The sequence below is a fragment of the Anolis carolinensis genome, chromosome 2, assembly GCF_035594765.1.
Source record: "Anolis carolinensis isolate JA03-04 chromosome 2, rAnoCar3.1.pri, whole genome shotgun sequence".
Taxonomy (NCBI): domain Eukaryota; kingdom Metazoa; phylum Chordata; class Lepidosauria; order Squamata; family Dactyloidae; genus Anolis; species Anolis carolinensis.
This window is the reverse complement of record NC_085842.1, coordinates 232,895,857-232,920,658: the sequence shown is the minus strand read 5'-3', so window position 1 is coordinate 232,920,658 and position 24,802 is coordinate 232,895,857. Positions and strand designations below refer to the sequence as shown.

Genomic DNA, 24,802 nt, shown 5'->3' with positions numbered 1-24,802 from the left:
TGCACTTTAGCCTCTGTCATGCAGCAAAGAAAGTAAGCTGAGGACAATGGGGGAAATTAAAGGAAGAGAGAAAAACTGGAACATATTAAAGTTAGCTGAAGAAGTGGAATTGCAGAGGATTAATCAGGACCTTCTCTGCCAAATTGGGATCATTGTTGTGTATGGCCATTTTGTAGCTATTCTTTAGATGAGGATTTCCTTCACTGGCGGGGGGTTTGGACTTTGGGTTCCCTTCCTTCCAGCATCTGTGACTATGATTCCAGTTATAACTTAAGTTACAGGTAATAGAAAGAATTTCAGACTCTGACGTATAACTAACAGTCAGAGTGGAGGCGCTGGATAGATAACATTGATACAAGGCAGCATCCTGCATATAGTACTGGGAACTGTGATAATTATCTGTGGGAACTGTGATAATTATCTGTTTACCCTTGCAAATACAACCACTTTTGTTATTCTTATGAACTGGCCCTTATCTTTTTTTCTTTTGACATCTTAATATGTAAAACTCACTCTGCCTGCCAACATTTGAGAAGATATAGTCTAGGTGTAGAGAACCAATCTGGTGTAGTAGTGGTTTGAGTGTTGCAGATCAGGGTTTGAATCCCTGCTCAGCCATGGAAACACACTGGGGCCCCTTCAACAGTGCCATATAAAATTCAGATTATCTGCTTTGAACTGGATTATATAGACTCATATAATCCAGTTCAAAGCAGATAATGTGAATTATATGCTTTGATAATCTGGATTACAGTGTTCCCTCACTTATCGGGGGGGTTACGTTCCAGGACCACCCGCAATAAGTGAAAATCCGCAAAGTAGGGACACTATATTTATTTTAATATTTATACATTATTCTAATATTTGTACTTTATTTAGCAGTTACAATATCCTGTACACCGGCAGAGAAGAAGAATGGAAGCTAAATAACTCTTTTTTATTTCCAATCCTTCCCTACCCGCCCCCCTCTCCCTTTATTTCTCCCTTCCAAAACCCTTTGCACACCGCAAAAAACCTGCAAAACAGCTAAAATAAATGGTTACATTAATATTTATTGAAAACCCGCGAAACAGCGAGGGAGCGAAAAGTGAACCGTGAAGTAGCGAGGGAACACTGTATATGGCAGTGTAGAAGGGGCCTGGGTCACACTATCTCAGCCTCAGGAAAACAAAGACTAATCTTTCCAAATAAACTCTATAATAAATTAATCTTGAGATCTCCATAATTTGGAAATTCCTTGAAGGCACCCATCATCTATCTGGTTTAAGTACACTCTAGTCATTTTTGGCAGGCACTTCTCAGGCAAACCATCAGAGGGGGTTGTCTAATTATTCTGCCTTTTAATTCCTAGCAGATTTTCCATTATATGAAGAAAATTGAAACACTGTGAACACAAAGAAGGGTTATAAGTAGAGGACAGTGTTGTCTAAAGCTTCTGCAAAAATCATTGAATATTGCAAGGTTATTTATTTATTGTGTCAGAAGCGAACCGAGGGTACAAGTTGCAATGTGTTTGAAAACATAAAGTTTAAAAAACTTGGCATTATACTAAATCTCCTTTGACCAGCAGGTGACAACTTGAAGTGCCTCAGGTGTTGCTATAAGACGGTCCTCCATTGTGCATGTGGCAGGGCTCAGACTGCATTGTAATAGGTGGTCCGTGATTTGCTCTTCTCCACATTCGCATGTCGTGGACTCCACTTTGTAGTCCCATTTCTTAAGATTGGCTCTGCATCTCGTGGTGCCAGAGCACAGTCTGTTCAGCACCTTCCAAGTCACCCAGTCTTCTGTGTGCCCAGGAGGGAGTCTCTCATCTGGCATCAGCTACTGACTGAAGTTCCCAGTTTTAGCCTGCCACTTTTGGACTCTTGCTTGCTGAGGTGTTCCTGTAAGTATCTCTGCAGATCGTAGAAAACTATTTCTTGATTTAAGGCATTGGCATGCTGGATTATATCCAAACAGAGGGTGTGCCGGAGATGTCTCTGCCTTGGTCCTTTAATTGCTAGCTGCTAATTTCGGCGGATGTCAAGTGGTGCAATGCCGGCTAAACAGTATAATTTATGCAGTAGTGTAGGGTGTAGACATCCTGTGATAATGCAGCATGTTTCATTAAGAGCCACGTCCACTGTTTTAATGTGGTGAGATGTGTTCCACACTGGGCATGCGTATTCATCAGCAGAGTAGCAAAGCACAAGGGCAGATGTCTTCACTGTTTCTGGTTGTGATCCCCAGGTTGTGCCAGTCAGCTATTGTAAGATTTATTTCCAGCACCCACTTTTTACTGGATAGTCAAGCTGTGCTTTTTGTCAGTCAGACACGGTCCAGGGTAACTCCCAAATATTTTGGTGTGCTGTAGTGCTCCAGTGGGATTCCTTCCCAGGTAATCCTCTGATGCGTCTTGCAACATATTGCAAGGTGAATGCATGCTAAAAGCTATGCTTGAATAACAACCAGAGTAGTATTTGACGCACTACCGGTAATGTCTCAGTACATTATTTACGACAAAACCTCTGGGTTTCCTTTGCAATGATCTTATTCATTTTACTCTGTCCTGATGTCTTCTATCTCCTAGACAGTTTCTTCCCACAAATACTTCCTGTAGATTAATTGTACAGCTAATCACACAAAAGAAACATAACCCTGCAGGCAACAGGAAGTGCCCTTCTGTTTAGTCTATTTGTCCAGCAAGTACAGTGACCAGTTCTTTGCCAAGAACATGTCACAACTATAAATTAAAATGCCTTCTTTTTCAAAATTGGGTCATATTGATGCATTTCCATGGCACGGGCCGTTCCCTTCCGTTATTTCTGTTCAGTTTTAAGTGGCATTTCTTTTGTGCTGCTGACCTAGAATATTGCTGTAGGATGAACATACCATTCTGCAGTGATTTTCCTGCCCCTCAAATAGGTGATGAACTGCATTTAAAAGTAGCAGGTCGATTTAAGATTGAAAAAGTAGATTGGAAGAGCTTTTGGCCAGAACAGTATTGTGTTAAAACTGCTTTTTCAGCAAGTTTTGCTTCCTCACTATTCATGCAGTGCAGAGATCCAGGGCATAGTTGAAGTCCCTTTCTCCCAGGCCCCTTCCACACAGCTGAATAAAATCCCACATTTTCTGTTTTGAACTGGGATATATGGCTGTGTGAACTCAAATAACCCACTTCAAAGCAGATATTGTGGGATTTTCTGCCTTGATATTCTGGGTTATATGGCTGTGTGGATGGACCTCCAATGCCAGTCTCTTTGGGTGCAATAACAAGTAGCAGTAATCTAAAGCAGGGCTTCTTAAGCTGTTCCATCCAGGACTCTTTTTAGCCTCAGAAATCTTTATGCAAACTTGGATATATATGTATACAAAATAGGCATAACATCAAATATTTACTGATAACAAATCAACATTTGCAAGGCTTGCTAAACAGGCTGATTTTTGTTTTTATGAAGTACAGTATAGCTGGAGCATCTTATGCAGAAAAGTTCACTGAAAAGCAGTAAACAGATTTGTGTAAATGTCTAAAATAGTTATGTGATGTTTGGAAAACTTTTACTGCTGCCACGTTGAGCAAAGAGGACCCTATTTGAAGTCAAGACCCCCAGTTGGAGAAGCAGGCCCACCAATTCATTTTGTTGGCCCTTGCCCTTCTTACTGGAAAAATATTTCAATTATATAATTAAATATTAATATTTTAATTATGTAATTCAATATTATGTAATTCATTTTTTTTCTGGAATGTCTCTGGCCCTCACATTCCTATATTAAAATTTGATTGGACCTCGGGTATCTAAAGGTTGGACCACCCTGATCTAGAGTATAATACACTTTTTAAGCTTCTCTTGAATTTCATTAAATTGGATCTGAGCCTTCAAATTCTGATGAATTATCTATTTTAAAATTGTTAGTATTAAATACCTTAAAAGCAGCAGATTCCACCTGATCTTGAAAGCTACATATGTTCATCTCTGATTAGTATTTGGTTGAGAGACTGCCAACCAATACCACATTCTGTGAATTAGATTTCAGAGGAAAGATATGGCAAAACCACTTCTGAGCATTCAGTGCCCTAAGAAAACCCTGTGAAATTCATGAGGTTACCAGAAGTTGATAGGTGAGTTTGAGCTCTCTTTAATATCGACAATGTTGAATAACAGTGTAACAAAATTTGGAAAAAAAATATTCCTGGTTTGAAAGTATTATTTCCTGTTTAATTGTGCAGTACTTATTTTGAAAGTAGTTGTTCTACTTCGTTTTGATGGCTGCCACAAACTTTGTTTTGATGGCTGCCACAAACTTATGTTGAATTGGTTGAGACACTGTGAGATATCCATTGAAAAACTATAGCAAAATGTGCTGCAGGATGTTCCACAAAAACAAAGTTTTTGCAGTTTAATAAACCTTTTCCATGTTTTTATGATAGAACCAATTAGGAAATTGGGACAAAAATTGTGCAATATAGTGTAATTTAGAAATGGTGGAACATAAGTCTTCTGTGGCTGGTCCTGCCATAAGGCAGCTCGAGGTATTATTTTTTAATAGTAACAATAATAATAATAAATTTTATTCTTTTATACACCACATTTTTCCCAATGATGGGGCTTAAGACAGCTAATTTATTAAAAACAATGCAAGTTAAAAGCAGTACGAAAAGTCAGAATAAATATAAATATACAATTAAAAAATATGCTGTAGAATGAATGCAGTTCATTCTGTATGACTGCCATGACACAAAGCTATGGAGCCCTGGGGTTTGTAGTTTGGAGAGGCACTAGCACTTTTTGGCAGAGAAGACAAAAGACTTTGTAAAACTTCAACTCCTGGGATTCCATTACATTGAGCCACAGTTGTTAAATGCTTAGTTCCGCTGCCTAGAGACACAACAAGTCCTGCGACAAGTGAGGCTGGAGTCTCTATCTGTTGAAGGATGTTGCGAGAAATTAGTAGTGAAGTACTTAAATATTTTCTTGTCTTGCAAAATGTACTCTATCAAACCATAAAGCATAGTTTAAAAAGGCAATCCATGCAAGCTGAGGCCCCTTCACAGCTGAATAAAATCCCACATGTTCTGCTTTGAACTGGAATATATGGCAGTGTGGACTCAGATAACCCAGTTCAAAGGAGATATTGGGGGATTTTTTGCCTTGATATTCTGAGTTATATAGCTATGTGGAAGGGCTCTGAGTCAGTGGCAAATATTTCCTGCATACCAGGTCTCGTGATTTATGTGTCTTGAAAGAAAGCAAACCAAACCAGAATTACCATAATGCCATCAATGCATTAATTGCCATTCTGTATAGAACGTGGTCAATGCAGTACACATTCTCATGGCTCTAAAAATGCAATGGAATCAGAGGAGTTGTAGTTTTATGTGGCCTTTAGCCTTCTCTGCCAAAGAGTGATGGTTGTATATGTGGGGGGGGGGGGGGCAAGTACAACCCCAGAATTCCATCGCATTGAGCCATGACAGTTAAAGCGATGCCAGAGTGCACAAGACTGTAGCCAAGGGGTCACTTTAGGGGTTCAAACCACCCATGAAAATTTTCAAAAAAAGCAAAAACAAACAAACAAAACTAGTTAACCAAATCCTCATGCCAAGTAAATGAGAAGCAAAAATTAGAGTCCCTCCAAAACTGTCTCAAGCAAATTTTTATTATTCACACTATCAATGTGGTAACAGGCCAACAGGCAAAGCCTAAGGCGCGGGACAGAGGGATTTGACCTGGACTGCAGGTGAAAACTAAGGAAACTCTGGAAACTGAGGTGTCTATCACTGGTTCATCTACAGAAGCTCTCCGAAGCTTTAGGTGTTCTTACTGCCTATTACAGGGAAAACCAGCTAATTCCTAATCCATCTATGGTCAATTGTTGTATGGTCAATTGAATGTTTTTGCTTTATATTGGAAACTGCCATGAGGCCTCTTGAGGAGATAAGGAAGTATATAAATAAATTATTATTATTATTATTATTATTATTATTATTATTATTATTATTATTATCTAAAACATGTGTGCTTTTCACCTTAAGAACAGACAAGCATCTCCAGCTCTGAGGATTATCTGGGAAGGAATCCCACTGGAGCATTGCAGCACACCAAAATACTTGGGAGTTACCCTAGATCGTGCTCTGACCTACAAGAAGCACTGATTGAATATCAAGCAAAATGTGGGTGCCAGAAACAATATCATACGAAAGCTGACTGGCACAACCTGGGGATCAGAACCAGATACAGGGAAGACATCTGCCCTTGCGCTTTGCTATTCTGTGCAGAATACACATGCCCAGTGTGGAACACATCTCACCACATTAAAACAGTGGATGTGGCTCTTAATGATACATGCTGCATTATCACAGGATGTCTACGCTCCACACCAATGGAGAAACAATACTGTTTAGCCAGCATTGCACCACCTAACATCCGCCAGGAAGTACTAGCGAATAATGAAAAAATCAAGGCAGTGACATCTCCAGCCCATCCCCTGTACAGATATTAACCAGCACACCAACACCTTAAATCAAGAAATAGTTTTTGATGATCTAGAGATACTCATAGGAACACCTCAGCAAGCAAGAGTCCAAAAGTGGCAGGCTAAAACCCAGAACCTCAATCCATGGCTGATACTGAATGAAAGACTCCCTCCTGGGCACACAGAAGACTGGGTGACTTGGAAAGTACTGAACAGACTGCACTCTGGCACTACGAGATGCAGAACCAACCTTAAGAAATAGGGTCACAAAGTGGAGTCAACAACAACAACAACAATAATAATAATAATAATAAAACTTTATTTATATACCGCTCTATCTCCTCGAGAGGACTCAGGGCGGTTTCCAACATGTGTGCAAACAGTCATTTGCCATTTGTCAAAACAACATACAATAATTTGAACACAACAAACATAATAAAGAACATCGCAACAAGGCAAAACAGTTCAGATTAAAATAAATATAGTTACAGTCAGAACATTCCATCAAGGGATCAGGAATCAGTAGTCAGGGCGAGATTGACATGGTTCATTTTAAGGGATAGATAAAACTTATACAGTATATTGTAGTCCACGACGTGGGAGTGCTGAGAAGAGCAAACCACAGACCACAACTTACAATGCAGTCTGAGCCCCGCCACATGCACAATGGAGGACCTTCTCATAGCAAAACCAGAGGCACTCCAAGTGGCCAGCTTCTGGTCAAAGAATATTTAGCATAATGCCAAGTTTTTAACTTTGTGTTTTTAAATACATTACAACTGTACCCTCGGTTAGTTTCTGACACGATAAATAAATAACAAGAACTGGCTTTGAGGGAACAAAGATTCAGGACCTATGAAGAACCTATGCAGGGCCTTGGTGAGATCTAGAGCCAGATTGGGAGGCACTGGCCTGAAAAGTCATCTTGGAGGGAAAAAAGTTTCAGCCCTTCCCAAAATTTTCTTCTGGCCACAGGTTTGATGGTGCACCTACACTATAGATTTAATGCAGTTTGAACTACTTTAACTGCCATGGTTCATTCTATGGAATCCTGAGAGCTGTAGGGTTTTTTTGGGGGGGGGCACAATCACACTTGGACAGAGAAACTAAATGTGTTGTCAAAGGTTTTCATGGCTGGAATCACTGGGTTGCTGTGAGTTTTCCGGACTGTATGGCCATGTCCCACAAGCATTCTCTCTTGACGTTTCGCCTACATCTATGGCAGGTATCCTCAGAGGTTGTGAGGTATGTTGGAAACTGTGCAAGTGGGGTTTATATATCTGTGGAAGGTCCAGGGTGGGGGAAAGAATTCTTGTTTGTTAGAGGTATGTGTGAAAGTTTGTGTTGCTGCACTTCACAATGTATATTTTGCATGCTCTGTTTTATCTTGCTTGCATCCTATTTTTTAACTGTTGGACTTTACAATGTTTTGTATAGATGTTTGTGGGATCTTGTTTTTGTAAATGCATATTGATTGATTGATTGATTGATTGATTGATTGAACTCTTGTCTGTTTAAAGCAGGTGTGAATCTTTCAATTGGCCAGCTTGTTTAGCATTGAAAAGCCTTTCAGTTTCAAGGTCTGGCTGTCTACTGCCTGGGGAAATCCTTTGTTGGGAAGTGTTAGCTGGCCCTGGTTGTTTCATGTGTGGAATTTCTCTGTTTTCGGAGTGTTGTTCTTCTTTTACTGTCCTGATTTTAGAGTTTTTTAAACTACTGGTAGCCAGATTTTGTTCATTTTCATTGTTTCCTCCTTTCTGTTTAAATTTGTCCACATGCTTGCGGATTTCAATAGCTTCTCTGTGCAGGGCAAAATAATTTAGAAATCAGGCTCCATCGATAAACTTCAGTGGACACTCAAGACAGATAAATTACAGTGAACACTCATGGGGATTTGGTTAACCAGTTAAAATTCATGAGTAAATCAGGTTTTATTTTAAACCTCAAAAAAATCAGGGAGGGGGAGGGTTGAACCCCTAACACGTCCCCCCCCCCCCAACCGGCTACAGCCCTGTCTCTGTGTAGCCTGTCATGGGCGGCTGTTAGACACCTGCCTCAAACAGACAAGAGTTCTTTCCCCCAACCTGAACATTCAGGCTTTGAAGCTGCAAGGCTATTCAGTGCTAATCAAGGTGATCAATTGCCTCAGAGAGACAAGAGTTCTTTCCCCCAGCCTGAACATTCAGGCTTTGAAGCTGCAAGGCTATTCAATGCTAATCAAGGTGATCAATTGCCTCAAAGAAACAAGAGTTCTTTCCCCCAGCCTGAACATTCAGGCTTTGAAGCTGCAAGGCTATTCAATGCTAATCAAGGTGATCAATTGCCTCAAAGAGACAAGAGTTCTTTCCCTCACCCTGAACATTCAGGCTTTGAAGCTGCAAGGCTATTCAATGCTAATCAAGGTGATCAATTGCCTCAAACAGACAAAAGTTCTTTCTCCCACCCTGGACATTCCACAGATATATAAACCCCACTTGCCTAGTTTCCAACAGGTTTCACAACCTCTGAGGATGCCTGGCATGGATGCAGGCGAAACGTCAGGAGAGAATGCTTCTGGAAAATAGCCATACAGCCCGGAAAACTCACAGCAACACAGAAATGCTCCTGGGAATCTACAGCATTGAAACGAGTGTTAAAATGAATCACTCCTACAGAATAGGGGCGATGAAGGGGGAAGAGAGTGGCAAGGGAGAGTGTGGAGCCCAGCCGCGCAGGCGCATTAGGGAGAGAGGCGCGCAGTGGTCCAGCGGGCAGGAGGCGTGTCGCAATCAAGCCTCCTCCTCCACTTAAAGGGGAGGCGACTCCCTGGGTCGATGTCCAACAGGCTGAGTGTAAGCGGCAGGGAGAGGAGCAAAACAGGAGCAGGTCATCGCTTGCTGGGCGGCCTCCGCCTTGGCTTTGAGCCCTTTAGCCGCCTGATGCGCCGCCTGCCCCGCCGGCTGCTTTCTCCTTTCCGCAGCTCGGAGGGTGGGACATGGTGGCCCTCCACCTGTGGGACCACCTGAAGGCGGGCAGCTCCGAGCTGGACTGGTGCGAGGACAACTACACCATCGTGCCCACCATCGCCGAGTTCTACAACACGGTGCGTGCCTGGGAAGGGATGGAGTGTGTGTGTGTGTGTGGGGGTGCACCCACACTGTCGAGTTAACGCGGTTTGATACCGCTTTAACATGCCACGGCTCTAGGGCTATTATGGAGGATCCTGGGGATTATTGTATCGCTAGGAGAGGCAGAGAAGGGCTCAAGAAAGTGTGAAAGTACAACCCCAGGGAGCCTTGAGGTGTAGAAGTGCAAAGTGGTATCAAATTGCATCATTTCTGCAGTGTAGATGCACTCCTGATTATTATCATCATCATGATCATCATCCAGTAAGCTCTATGCATGGAGACATGGATGCATCCCAGGCATGGGCAAACTTTGGCCCTCCAGGTGTTTTGGACTCCAACTCCCACAATTCCTAACAGCCTGTTAGGAATTGTGGGAGTTGAAGTCCAAAACACCTGGAGGGCCAAAGTTTGCCCATGCCTGCTGTGTTTGCTGGGCTTCACCTCACATGTTGTTATTCCAGGTTGAGCATCCCAGGCCCCTTCCACACAGCTGTATACAATCCACGTTGAACTGGATTATATGACAGTGTGGACTCGGATAATCCAGTTCAAAGCAGATATTGTGGATTTATCTGCCTTGATGTTCTCGATTATACGGCTGTGTGGAAAGGTTCTCTCGGGCCCCTTCTACAGACTCATATAACCAGATGAAAGCAGATGATGTGGATTATCTGATTGGATCATCTAGATTTTATACAGCCTTAGAGCCCTTCCACACAGCCATATAACCCAGAATATCAAGGCAGATAACCCACAGTATCTGCTTTGAACTGGGTTATCTGAGTCCACACTGCCATACAGTCCAGTTCAAAGCAGAAAATGGGGGATATTATACAGCTGGATTCTGTCAACTGAGGCCCCTTCCACACAGCAGTAAAAAAATCCACATTGAACTGGATTATATGGCAGTGTGGGCTCAGATAATCCAGTTCAAAACAGATATTGTTTATTACCGTGATTCCCCGAAAATAAGACGGTGCCTTATATTAATTTTTGCTCCCAAAGATGCACTAGGTCTTATTTTCAGGGATGTTTTTTTTTCCGCAAAAGATAATTCACATGTATTGTTGAACCAAAAAAAGAGAACATTTATTATATACAATACAGTAGTTGTCATTACAAACCAGCATAATCAAACTGTGAATCCCATCAAGAATTTCTTGTTACCATTATTTCCATGTACAACACTCTATGGTACGTACATTTACCGATCCTTCATGCTCGGGTGTTCTATTTGGCAGGCATGCTTCCAAATAAAAACTTTGCTAGGTCTTGCTTTCAGGGGAGGTCTTATATTTAGCAATTCAGCAAAACCTCTACTAGGTCTTATTTTCAGGGGATGTCTTATTTTCAGGGAAACGGTATCTGCCTTGATATCAGGCTATAGGCATGATCCAAACAAAGCTGAGCACATTTGTAAATTATTTGAATGTGGGACCTGATGCCACACACAAAACTCTCCTGGTGCAGTAGAGTTGAGTGCAGACTTCTACACAGCTGAATAAAATCCCACATTTTCTGCTTTGAACTGGAATATATGGCAGTGTGAGCTTAAGCCCCTTCCATACAGATGAATAAAATCCCACATTATCTGCTTTGAACTGCGATATATAGCTGCGTGGACTCATAACTCAGTTAAGCAGATATTGTGGGATTTTCTGCCTTAATTTTCAGCATTATATGGCTGTGTGGAAGGGCCCTATGATAACCCAGTTCAAAGCATATTTTGTGGGATTTTCTGCCTTGATATTCTGGATATGGCTGTGTAGAAGGGCCCAGAGTGTCTCCAGATTGGTATCAGACTACAACTCCCATCACCCCAGACAGAATAGGCAGTGCTCAGCATTCATGACTTTTATGAGTGCACATGAGTGGGATTCAGAGGTTAGCTAAATATCTTAACTACCCAGATCCCATCTGATCTTGGAAGCTAAGCAGGGTCAGCCCTGGCTGGGACTTAGATGGGAGACCACCAATGAATACCAGCTGTAGTAGCCTATATTTCAGAGGAAGAAACTGGCTAAACCACCTCTGAATATTCCTTGCCTGTAAAATTCATTGAGTCACCATAAGTCAAGAGGTGGCTTGAAGGCACATCCACAACTGTGTTAAGTGCTGTGTCTAATGAAATGGGATCCAATATGTCACTTCACTTGTTGTGGGAATTAATTTGCTTCATCCTGAGTCCTGCTTTTGGGCACAAGTTGTCACCTGATTCTGTGTTGGGGAATCTGTTTTCTTGCCAATTAAATCACCAGCAAGCGAGGAGAACAACATTTTGCAAAATGAAAAATAAGATACCGAACTTGCTAATGCAGAGAACATGGCATAGTGGTTTGTGTGTTGGACTGGAACATTGGACGACTAGGCAAGTCACACTCTCTCAGCTTCAGAGGAAGGCAAAAATAAATTCTCAGAACAAATCCTACCAAGAAAACCCCATGATAGATGCACCTTGGAATCACCATAAGTTGGAAAGAACTTGAAGGCACAACAATAATGTACTGATAATAATATTAACAACAACATATTGATAATACAGCTACTTATTATAACTACTGTCTTGTACATGCTAGATGAAATGTGAGTTTGGTTTGTTGACTTCTGACTACATGCACATATTATATGCAGTTGCATTGGAAAAGTAAATTATTTTCATTCTTTTCAAAGTTATAATGCACTTTCTTTTAATATTCTTCTTGCTGCATGTGCATATCCTCACAAATGGATCTGGAGGCCAAATCATTAGATACAGGTGTTGTCTTCTTGTTTTTCCTGGCACTGGTTCTCTAAAACATAGAAACTTGTGGGGGCTACCAAGTCTGCCATGTATGTGTTTGTACTAAAAAAAACAAATTGAGAAACATATATAGCATTTGGAAAGCCAGCATTGCCTCTGAAAGAAGCTGGGATGGGTTCCCAGCTCATCTAATGTTCAAACTGGAAGATAAAGCTTAAATTGAGGGCATTAAATTAATGGAGCAAAGCACTGGTTTCAATCAATCTGTTACAATATTCAGCTTTAACTTTGGCTCTGGAAAACAGGTTCCTTTAGTGATGGTTGTTTTAGAACATGTTTAAACAATAACAATTAACTGTTGTATCTTGTTGGTTTTTAATAATGTCTTTTTAATTGTTGTAAGCTGCTGGAAAAAAGGTGAAATAGAAATAATTTAGCCGCCCCGAGCCCTAGGGGAGTGGCGGCATATAAGTTTAAATAATAAATAAATAAATAAAATTACAATGCTAATAATAATAATAGTGCAATTTGGAAGTCTTTGGGATCGGCTGCTTACACTCTTAACAAGTTTGCTGTTGAAGGCTTTCATGGTTGGAATCACTGGGTTGCTATGCGTTTTCCAGACAATATGGCCATGTTCCAGAAACATTCTTTCCTGACGTTTCGCCCACATCTATGGCAGGCATCCTCAGAGGTTGTGAGGTCTGTTGGAAACTAGGCACGTGAGGTTTATATATATAACATTCACACTTGGCTCAAACAGACAAGAGTTCTTTTTCCCAGCCTGACATTCCACAGATATATAAACCCCACTTGTCTAGTTTCCGATGCCTGCCATAGAAGTGGGCGAAACCTAAGGAGGGAATGCTTCTGGAACATGGCCATACAGCCCAGAAAACTCACAGCAACTCTAACAAGTTTCTTTGCAGGGTTCACACTTATAACAAGTTATGTTATTCTGAACACTGCATGTATTTGTGTTTTAATCTGTTTTTTGATATATATATGTTAAGGGTCTTATCTTTTGTCTGTGTGTATTAACTATTCAATATCTTGCCTTGAGCTGTGAGGAGAGGCAGGCCCATGTAAATTATATATGTGAATTATGTAATGGATGGACATGTCACAGTCCACATGGGATACTATGAGTGAATCTGCACTCTAGAGTTCATGCTGTTTGACATCACCTTAATTGCCATGGCTCAATGTTATGGAATCGTGCAAGTTGTAGCTTTATAAAATCTTTAGTCTTCTTTGCCAAAGAGTTTTGGTGCCTTGTTCAACTGTAACTCCCAGGACTCCATAGCATTGAGCCATGGCAGTTCAAGTGGGCTCAAACTGCATTAACACTACCATGTAGATGCACCTTACGTTGATTTAGTTTTGCACAGAAGCCTGCAACATTACTTCTTTGCACCCATTTTTCCGACCCTTCTGTCTCAGCATATTTTTGTCATTTCTACATATGTTTCTCTCGTAATCTCGTCCACTTGACAGACGTTCCTCTGCTTGGTCAGCTGGTTCATCTCATTGTCTGCTGCAGCTCAGAAGCTAGCAATAATTGGTAGCTGAATAGGAATGTAACAGAGCATGAAATGACCTTTATTCCAACTTCTGTCCACTTTTTTGCGTCCCTTCTGTTTTCCTTACTGGGCAATTTTTATGATTTTTCTCTCTACTGCAAAGTTCGTGGTGACTTCATAATCGGAAATAAATCAATGTCCAGTAATTCATAATGTGAATTATTTTTGTGTTAAACACATCAGGTAGTTAAATGCTGCAAAAGAGGTAGGCAATACATCTTGCTTGCCAAAAAGCATAAGGAATTTTTGTTTGACAGCTAAGGATAGACAGGTAGGCACCAAATATGGAGCAACTAAACCAAACCATTGTAGTGTAACATGGAGAGAAAGCCATATGTGTACATTAATCACCTACCCCAAAGTATCACAATACTTGAAATTGAATACTGGTTAACGTACTGTTGGGACAGGATCATTTCCTCTCTTCACTAGAAGAAAACATATTTGTGTCATCATGGCAGCAGGATGTCTACGCCCCACACCACTGAAGAAATTATACCATTTAGTCGACATTGCACCACCTGAAATCCACCGGGAAGTAGCAGCCAACAATGAAAGGACCAAGGTATTGACATCTCTGGCCCATCCCCTGTTTGGTTATCAGCCAGCACGCCAATGCCTTAAATCAAGAAATAGTTTTCTAAGATCTACAGAGATACTTGCAGGAACACCTCAGCAAGCGAGAGTCCAAAAGTGGCAGGCTAAAACCCAGAACCTCAATCAGTGGCTGACACCGGATGGGAGACTCCCTCCTGGGAACACAGAAGACTGGGTGACTTGGAAGGCACTGAACAGACTGTGCTCTGGCATCACGAGATGCAGAGCCAACCTTAAGAAATGGGGCTACAAAGTGGAGTCCACGACATGAGAGTTTGGAGAAGAGCAAACCACAAACTACCTATTACAATGCAGACTGAGCCCTGGCACATGCATAATGGAGGACCTTCTCACAGCAACAGCAGAGGCACTCCAAGAAGCCAGCTACTGGTCAAAGGACATTTAGTATAATGCCAAGGTGTTGTGTTTTTTTAAACTTAGTGTTTTCAAATACATTACAACTTGTACCCTCGGTTCGCTTCTGATATGATAAATAAAAATCATGGCAGCAGTAGTGCTTCAGTTCTTTCACAATGGCAGGGAGTTGGACTGGTGGCGTCTTCCAGGTCTATGATTTTAATATTATTCAAAACAGATGTCAATTATGATATCCTGTGAGCAGTTGTAGTATGAGCTGTTAACATATGCCTGGCTATTATTAATTTCAAGCTCATTCGTTGAGCAATAAAGTTGGCTCAATGGAGCAAAAGAGGGGCCTAGTCTTTGGCATCAGGTTGGAACTAAGATGTTTGAGGTATTTCCCCATAGAGAACAGATAACATGCTCAAAACATATTGTACTTTCAGGAATCAATAAAATTATCCAGCATCAGATTGGCTTCAAATTTCTGATTTGTTTATTGCATTTTAAAATGTACTTGCTGATCAATTCAATAACACGACTAAAGGCAAAGGTATAGACCAGGGGTGAGGGTTGTGTGACACTCCATATATTGTTAGACTGCAGCTCTCTAAATCTTTTACCATTAGCTATGTTGTCTAGGGTCACTGGCAGTTGCAGTTGGATAACACCAGTGAGGAATTAGGGCAAAGCAGAGGAAAACTACTAGTAGTTCTGTGGCTAATGATGCAACTGGAATTCAAGCCAAAAGGATGTTCAGAGGTGAAAGGAAAGTCCAAAGCTGTTCAACACATATTATAGGAACGTGGAATGCAAGAAGCTTGAATCAGGGGGAGGGACACAATAAAACAAGTAATTGAATATATACATTTTGCAATACTTAGGGTGAGTGAGCTAAAACAGTCAAGACTGGGACATTTTGAGTCAAATACACAGTGTTTTGCTCTGAAAATTGAAATCTAAGAAGAAATTTAGGGGCATTGATAGTGAAGAAAGCTCTAGTAAAAGCAGTCAAAGGATATAATTCAAACCCTGACCAAAACACATCAGTATAACTATGATCCAGATTCTTGTTCCAATTATTAGTGTAAGCATCAAGCAAGCATTTTGGGAAAAGTGATTCTTCAGATACGATGCGACCATCCAAAGGGGCAGAAAAGATCCTTTTGGGTCCTTCCAGACAGGCCCTATATCCCAGGATCTGATCCCAGGTTTTCTGCTTTAAATTGGATTATATGAGCCCACACTGCCAGATAATCTGAGATAAACAGAAAACCTGGGATCAGATCCTGGGATATAGGGCCTGTCTAGAAGGGCCCTCTGTCTTATAGCCATTTGCACCACCTAATTAAGCAGAGGCAAATAAAGGAGGGTCTTGGATAATTCCTTCTTACCCAAAATCATGTTCAGTTTCCATCTTTGGATATCAACTGGAAACATTTTGATATGTAAAGAATGGGCAATTTATGCCTTTCATCAACTTGGGCCCAAACTCAGACGTCGATATTTGCCTTTACAGTGCAGTTTGGTTTCCCTATGATGCATCTACATTATTATTATTATTATTAATAATAATAATAATAATAATAATAATAATAATAATGCCCCGCTTTATCTCTCCTGAAGAGCCCCTGGTGGCACAATGGGTTAAACCCTTGTGCTGGCAGACTGCTGACTTGAAGGTTGAGTTGCTGACCTGAAGGTTGCCAGTTCAAATCAAACCCAGGGAGAGTGCAGGTGAGGTCCCTCTGTCAGCTCCAGCTCCATGCAGAGATATGAGAGAAGCCTCCCACAAGGATGGTAAAACGTCAAAACACCTGGGCGTCCACTGAGCAACATCCTTGCAGACAGCCAATTCTCTCACACCAGAAGCAACTTGCAGTTTCTCAAGTCGCTCCTGACACGGAAAAAAAATCTCTCCTGAAGGAAAGAATGAATGCGGTTTGGCACAACTTCAACTGTAATGGCTCAGCACCATGGAATTTTAGGATTTGTAATTTGGTGAAGTACAGTAGAGTCTCGCTTATCCAACGTTCTGGATTATCCAATGCATTTTTGTAGTCAATGTTTTCAATACATCGTGATATTTTGGTGCTAAATTTGTAAATACAGTAATTACTACATAGCATTACTGTGTATTGAACTACTTTTTCTGTCAAATTTGTTGTATAACATGATGTTTGGGTGCTTAATTTGTAAAATCATAACCTAATTTAATGTTTAATAGGCTTTTCCTTAATCTCTCCTTATTATCCAACATATTCGCTTATCCAACGTTCTGCCCGCCCGTTTACGTTGGATAAGTGAGACTCTACTGTACCAGCATTTTTGCCAAAGAGGACTAAAGACTTTGCAAAACTGCAAAGTCCCATGATTTCATAGCATTGAATCATGCCAGTTGTGGTATCAAACTGCATTAAAGCAGTATCAAGGATGCATTCCTAGCTGCAGCCTTGGTGCAAGGTTGCAGTTTATATCTATTTGAAGCTAATGTCCATTTCTTCGGCAGAGTTCAGCAATGCTTGTGAAGTCCACAATCGGCTGTCTCTTTCCCTTGAATCACAGTGACCATCAAATGGAGCTATGATGCAAGTCATTTTGACATAGGAGCTACTAGTGAATGTGGGAGGGAAACCAGCTACATGTTTTGTGGGAATGTTTTATGGAAATACATCTTTTTATGCAGGGTGTATTGTTTGCAATGTTTTTTCCAATTTAAATATCCGTTAACGCACTAGATAAAAAGAGATTAGGAGACAGGGTTATGTTTATGCATGCCAAAATACATGCCTTTCTAAAGATAAGCAATGCTAAATCCGATTTCTATAATTTTGGATTTAAAATTGTATAATGTTCGGGAGAGTTATGCAAGATTTATATAACTGTTGGCAAAGAGAGAGAGAGAGATCCATAATGTAGCTTTTAAAATAAAATATTTGATACGGAATTTTCAGCTAGTTAAGCACTGTGCCATATTTTAATGTTTAGATGCTTTAGCTTATCCTCTAAGTTTAATTATAAAAGCTTGGCATGTAAACAATTATTTTTAAAACCCTCAGAAGTAAAGGTAAAGATTTCTCCTTGACACTAAGTCTGGTCGGGTCCAATTCTAGGGGTTGGTGCTCTCATCTCCATTTCTAAGCCAACAAGCCGGCATTGTCTGGCATGATTGCCGGAGCAGTACCTATTCATCTACTCACATTTGCATGTTTTCAAACTACTAGGTTGGCAGAAGCTGGGGCTAACAGCGGAAGCTCACCCCGCTAACCAGATTCTGTCGACTTTTCAGTTCAGAAGTTCAGCGGTTTAACCCACTGCACCACCGGGGCACCCTTAAAAACCCTCAGAAATGTACCTAATAGACAATTCCAAGAAAGAAAGAAAAAGGAGGTAAATGAAAGGAAATTAGTCTCAGAATTATTTTTGAGAGTGTAAAAGATAAACTGAAGCTTATGAAAGGAAAAGAAACCTTTTAAATGTCCAATGATCTTTCTACAGAACTGGGTTTTGAAAACCATCTGAACAAAACTGACTAATATTTCTCAGCAGCTCCCTCCATAAAAAAGAAAATTGCCAAGAAAAGCCTGTGAGGGTTGCCATAAGTTGGAGAAAACTTGAAGGCAACTCTAGCAATTACTATGCTTTGCAAGTTCGGGCAGAATTCTAATGCTGGGCTTTTTTCTTTTTAGGAAATAATGAGTATTAATGCACCATCGTCATATTCTTGTTTGATCTTTTATGCAATTAGAGTGTGCCTTTTCAATTACAATCCTCTCAACTCACTAACCACATCTATATGTATATATTAGGCTTGCTCAAATAATTCGTTTTCCCCGTTTACCGTTATTGATTCGTTATTTTCGTTAGTTTTGAAGCAATATTGAACCTTGGTTGTCCACACGCCTGGATATCGCGGTTTCGAACCGCGATTGGCCGTTTTCCGTTATGGCGCCTTTTTTTTCGTTTTTAAAAAATGCTTTTGCAAATCACCCAAACTTGTTTAATGGCACTGGGGCAACCTAGCGTGTTGTTGGCACCTTGTGGCCAATCAGAGAGCACGTTAAACCAGGGGGAGGGGCTGGTAGGACGTCCTGAATGAAAAGAGGCTGCACTCAGCCTCGTGGCTCATTCGCACCGGGCTTCTGAAGAGGGTGGAAGGGAGTTTGGGTAGGCAGGCAGGCAGTTAACTTTGCTGCGTCACAGCCTCCTTGGCTGTTTTCTAGTGCTGAGCTAGGCTGAAGACCGGGAGAAAATTTTGGGTGGGTGAGTTTTGGAGGTGTGGGTAAACTGTTGAGTGTTGGGTGTTGGTTTTATAATTTTTTGCAAAGGGCCTGTGGGTGTTTTTTTCCTCACGAAATTGGCGTTTGCAATTTTCCCACACGGCCAGCAATGGTGATTTGGCCCTTGCCTCATGCAGGGCTGTTTCTCTCCGTGCCAGGGTCTCTGAATAAAAAGCCAACTTTGCCAAAAACAACTGCAGCTCCCATTAGTGCTTGGTAGAACTCAAAAACTCCTTTTTGGGAAAAAAGGGACCCACTTTTGGCCTCTCATTGCTCAAATAGGGCGGTCTCTCCGTGAAAGGGTCGCTTTCTGTGTGTTTCAAAAGCCAACTTTGCCAAAAACAACTGCAGCTCCCATTATTCCTTGGTAGAACTCCAAAAATCCTTTTTGGGGAAAAAGGGACCCAATTTTGGCCTCTCATTGCTCAAATAGGGCGGTCTCTCCGTGAAAGGGTCGCTTTCTGTGTGTTTCAAAAGCCAACTTTGCCAAAAACAACTGCAGCTCCCATTATTCCTTGGTAGAACTCCAAAAATCCTTTTTGGGGAAAAAGGGACCCACTTTTGGCCTCTCATTGCTCAAATAGGGCAGTCTCTCCGTGAAAGGGTCGCTTTCTGTGTGTTTCAAAAGCCAACTTTGCCAAAAACAACTGCAGCTCCCATTATTCCTTGGCAGAACTCCAAAAATCCTTTTTGGGGAAAAAGGGACCCACTTTTGGCCTCTCATTGCTCAAATAGGGCAGTCTCTCCGTGAAAGGGTCGCTTTCTGTGTGTTTCAAAAGCCAACTTTGCCAAAAACAACTGCAGCTCCCATTATTCCTTGGCAGAACTCCAAAAATCCTTTTTGGGGAAAAAGGGACCCAATTTTGGCCTCTCATTGCTCAAATAGGGCAGTCTCTCCGTGAAAGGGTTGCTTTCTGTGTGTTTCAAAAGCCAACATTGCCAAAAACAACTGCAGCTCCCATTAGTGCTTGGCAGAACTCAAAAAATCCTTTTTGGGGAAAAAGGGACCCACTTTTGGCCTCTCATTGCTCAAATAGGGCGGTCTCTCTGTGAAAGGGTCGCTTTCTGTGTGTTTCAAAAGCCAACATTGCCAAAAACAACTGCAGCTCCCATTAGTGCTTGGCAGAACTCAAAAAATCCTTTTTGGGGAAAAAGGGACCCACTTTTGGCCTCTCATTGCTCAAATAGGGCGGTCTCTCCGTGAAAGGGTCGCTTTCTGTGTGTTTCAAAAGCCAACTTTGCCAAAAACAACTGCAGCTCCCATTATTCCTTGGCAGAACTCCAAAAATCCTTTTTGGGGAAAAAGGGACCCACTTTTGGCCTCTCATTGCTCAAATAGGGCGGTCTCTCCGTGAAAGGGTCGCTTTCTGTGTGTTTCAAAAGCCAACTTTGCCAAAAACAACTGCAGCTCCCATTATTCCTTGGCAGAACTCCAAAAATCCTTTTTGGGGAAAAAGGGACCCACTTTTGGCCTCTCATTGCTCAAATAGGGCGGTCTCTCTGTGAAAGGGTCGCTTTCTGTGTGTTTCAAAAGCCAACTTTGCCAAAAACAACTGCAGCTCCCATTATTCCTTGGCAGAACTCCAAAAATCCTTTTTGGGGAAAAAGGGACCCACTTTTGGCCTCTCATTGCTCAAATAGGGCGGTCTCTCCGTGAAAGGGTTGCTTTCTGTGTGTTTCAAAAGCCAACATTGCCAAAAACAACTGCAGCTCCCATAAGTGCTTGGCAGAACTCAAAAAATCCTTTTTGGGGAAAAAGGGACCCACTTTTGGCCTCTCATTGCTCAAATAGGGCGGTCTCTCTGTGAAAGGGTCGCTTTCTGTGTGTTTCAAAAGCCAACTTTGCCAAAAACAACTGCAGCTCCCATTATTCCTTGGCAGAACTCCAAAAATCCTTTTTGGGGAAAAAGGGACCCACTTTTGGCCTCTCATTGCTCAAATAGGGCGGTCTCTCCGTGAAAGGGTTGCTTTCTGTGTGTTTCAAAAGCCAACATTGCCAAAAACAACTGCAGCTCCCATAAGTGCTTGGCAGAACTCAAAAAATCCTTTTTGGGGAAAAAGGGACCCACTTTTGGCCTCTCATTGCTCAAATAGGGCGGTCTCTCTGTGAAAGGGTCGCTTTCTGTGTGTTTCAAAAGCCAACTTTGCCAAAAACAACTGCAGCTCCCATTATTCCTTGGTAGAACTCCAAAAATCCTTTTTGGGGAAAAGGGACCCACTTTTGGCCTCTCATTGCTCAAATAGGGCGGTCTCTCCGTGAAAGGGTTGCTTTCTGTGTGTTTCAAAAGCCAACATTGCCAAAAACAACTGCAGCTCCCATAAGTGCTTGGCAGAACTCAAAAAATCCTTTTTGGGGAAAAAGGGACCCACTTTGGGCCTCTCATTGCTCAAATAGGGCGGTCTCTCCGTGAAAGGGTCGCTTTCTGTGTGTTTCAAAAGCCAACTTTGCCAAAAACAACTGCAGCTCCCTTTACTCCTTGGCAGAACTAGAAAGTACAGGTATCCCCTTGTAAAAAAAATAAAATTAGCTAAAAAATACATAGACGGTTTTGCGGCAGTTAAGATACCCTTAATAACATAACACGTTGCCAATCAAGAAACAAGAAATATTTTTCAACACTTCCACGACACCTTTCCATCCCCCCATCTGTCTCCTGAAAACACTCCTGCTGTCATGAAACGTTCAGCTGTACGCGGGTCTGGGGGAGCAAGTCCTGATAGTGGTAAAGGCACAGCCAGGACACTGTGGGGGGCCAAAAAAGTAAGGGTGGGTCCCATCCGTCTGGAACGCCGAACTATGGGAGTGGGTGGACTTGATGAAGATGCCGGCTGTTCGCATGCAGAAAGTACACAGCCCTCCACACCGAGCCAGTTGTCTTATAGAGCTGAGACCACAGGACAATCAATGGAACATACAGGTTTAGCCGTCCTGGAACTACAGGTGGTGGATAGTGAGGATATAGATAACCCCACCCCTCCACCCGCTACTGACAGTGAGGAGGAGGTAGAGGAGGTTGTAGTATCCAAACAAAAAATTTCTCAAGCTGACGAAAGGGTGCCCACGACTTCTATCTCAGTGGGCGTTCCCACAGTGGCTGTGGGGAGGCCTAGGTCTTATATTTGGGACCATTTCCATGTGCACTCTCAGAGTGCTACCTTGGCTGTTTGTAGGCACTGTGGGACAAATATCAGCAGATGCAGAGACCTGAGACATCTTTCGACCTCGGGGTTGAGTTCTCACTTGAAGCGACACCATCCCTCCGTATCGGTACGAGGGGGAACTGCAAGCCCTTCCAGTGGCAGCATTAGCACACATAGTTCTCCTGGTGAAGATGGTGGAAGGCAGACACAGTCCACCTTGGAGGATTGGGCCATTCCATTACCCAGAAAGAAAACGGGGGAAACATTACTCACACCCCAGCAGATAACCCAAACTGTGGGAGAGATGATTGCCCTTGATCACCATCCCTTCCGCCTGGTAGAACAAGAAGGCTTCGTACGCCTTATGAAACGACTGTGCCCCCGATACAAAATCCCCTCCCGTCACACCTTTTCCAGAAAAGTAATTCCCGGCTTGTACGAGGGCTGTAAGGAACGCATTTCACAGATGTTGCGTAGCGCCATGGGAGGACACATCCATTTTACCTCTGACATTTGGTCAAGCTTGGGAGGAGGCCATTCCTACCTCTCTCTCACAGCACATTGGTGGGAGAAGGAAGGCAGTATGGATACATCCCATCGTTGGGCACTCCTCGCGTTGGAGGTTGTTGATCGAGATCACAAGGCAGAGACCATCTGCAGCTCTCTGGAAAACATTATGGGGGAGTGGATGCAGTATAGGCCAGAAGAAATGAGGAGGGGCTTTATGGTGACTGACGCTGGGAAAAATATGATCAAAGCGGTTGAAAGTGCCGGGTTTCAGAATGTGTCCTGCATGGCCCACATGCTTCACAATACCGTCAAGGAAGGTTTAAAGAGCCCAGAAGAGCAGCCAGCCAGCAACGCAAACATCTCCCTGCTGATCGAGCGCTGTAGAAAGATTGCGGGCTACTTCCACAGGAGCATCAAGGCAGCCCGGCAGCTGAGAGAGAGGCAGAGCCTTGAAGGCCTCCCGCAGCACAAGCTGCTCCAGGACGTCTCAACTCGGTGGAATTCAACCTTTAAAATGCTTGAACGCATGGTCGAGCAGCAGAAGGCGGTACACGGCATCTCGCTCTCTTTGGTTGCGCCAGTTAGCAAACTTGTTCCAAATAAGCAAGAGTGGGACACCATCTCCCAGCTAGTAGACATACTAAAGCCATTCAAACATGCCACTGACACCCTTTCGGACTCTAAAGCCCTTCTTAGCCAGGCAGTGCCCATGGTCTTGAGGCTAAGGAGGCACCTAGAAAGGCTTGGGGCCGGTCGAACAATGGACTCCCTGGCTGGACCGCTGACACCGCCGGCCCAGGAGGTGGTGAGGAGGTTGTCCTTTGCTGTACGGAAACGCCTAGAGCCACTTCTTTCCAGCAAAGTCCATATGCTGGCGGCCTTGTGTGATCCCCGGCTAAAGTACAACGTCTGCCCAAAAGACTTTACCGTGTGGAAGGCCCAACTAGTTAACCTTGTAAGGGAGGTCTTTGCTGCCAGGGTGGAGGAAACGGCCACAGCGGCCCCTCTTCCGGAAATGCCTGTAACCCCCAGCACTAGCGCTAGTGGCGAGACAGAAAGTCCCGCGGAGCCGGGAGGTGTTTGCCGAAGGGATACGGATCTCCAGCAGCGACCAGGAAACGTATTTTTTGCAGAGACGGTGGCCATACTAGCCTGCTCTGAAGAATCCTCTTTGCTGGCTTCTGCTCAAAAGGTAGACTCGGCCGAATGCTCGGTCAACAGGTACTTTGAGGAGCCTCCTGAGATAATCTCTTGTGATCCATTGGCCTATTGGGCTTCACGCGAACACATGTGGCCGGACCTGTCACACGTAGCCCGCCAGTTCCTCAGCTGTCCTCCCACGAGCGTGCAGAGCGAAAGGGTCTTCAGCCTAGCGGGAGATGTAGTCACGCCCCACCGCAGCTTGCTGGACCCGCAAACAGTTGAGAAACTGGTTTTCCTGAAGGCCAACCTTCCCGTGTTGAATTTCCCAGATTTGGATTTTGACACCGACGGCTCTTAGAACAATAGTTCTCCTTTAATCAGCTCTGCTTCAGAGTAACTTTGGCTAATTTGGTGGGTGGCCAGGGGTGGGGTTGCCCCTTTGGACTCTGTCAAACAACTCTCTCCTCTAACCTACAATGCTTTCCTCTCTCTTTTTCCTTCCTTTCTCGTCTTTATCATCACTCACCGTTGCCCACTGTTGTTTTCGGGTTCATCAATCACAAGGCGCCGTTTCCCGAATCATTGAATCATGGAACCATAGAAAAGTAGAGTTGGAATAGAACTCATGGGCCATCGAGTTCTCCCCCAACAGACACGCAGGAAGTTTCATTCAAAGCATTCCCGACAGATGGCCATCGAGCCTATGCTAAAAAGCTTCAAAAGAAGGAGGCCCCAACACAGTCCGGGGGAGACAGTTCCACTCCAGAACACTCTTCACAGTCAGGAAGTTCTTCCTGATGTTCCGGTGGAATCACCATTCCACTTGTTGGAACACACTGCTCCGTCCTGTTGTCTTCTGGTCAGCAGAAAATAAGCTTGCTTCCT

At 42.8% G+C, this 24,802-nt stretch overlaps 1 protein-coding gene across 1 annotated transcript in view; it reads left to right on the top strand.

The window, feature by feature from the left end:
• The first annotated feature begins 9,224 nt into the window (after positions 1 to 9,224).
• The window catches only part of acer2 (alkaline ceramidase 2), a 44,107-nt gene continuing 28,529 nt past the window's right edge, over positions 9,225 to 24,802 (top strand). The window contains exon 1 of the mRNA XM_003216605.4: positions 9,225 to 9,538. Coding sequence (XP_003216653.1) covers positions 9,431 to 9,538 — 108 coding nt within the window. The 5' untranslated portion in view covers positions 9,225 to 9,430. The remainder of the gene's footprint in view (positions 9,539 to 24,802) is intronic.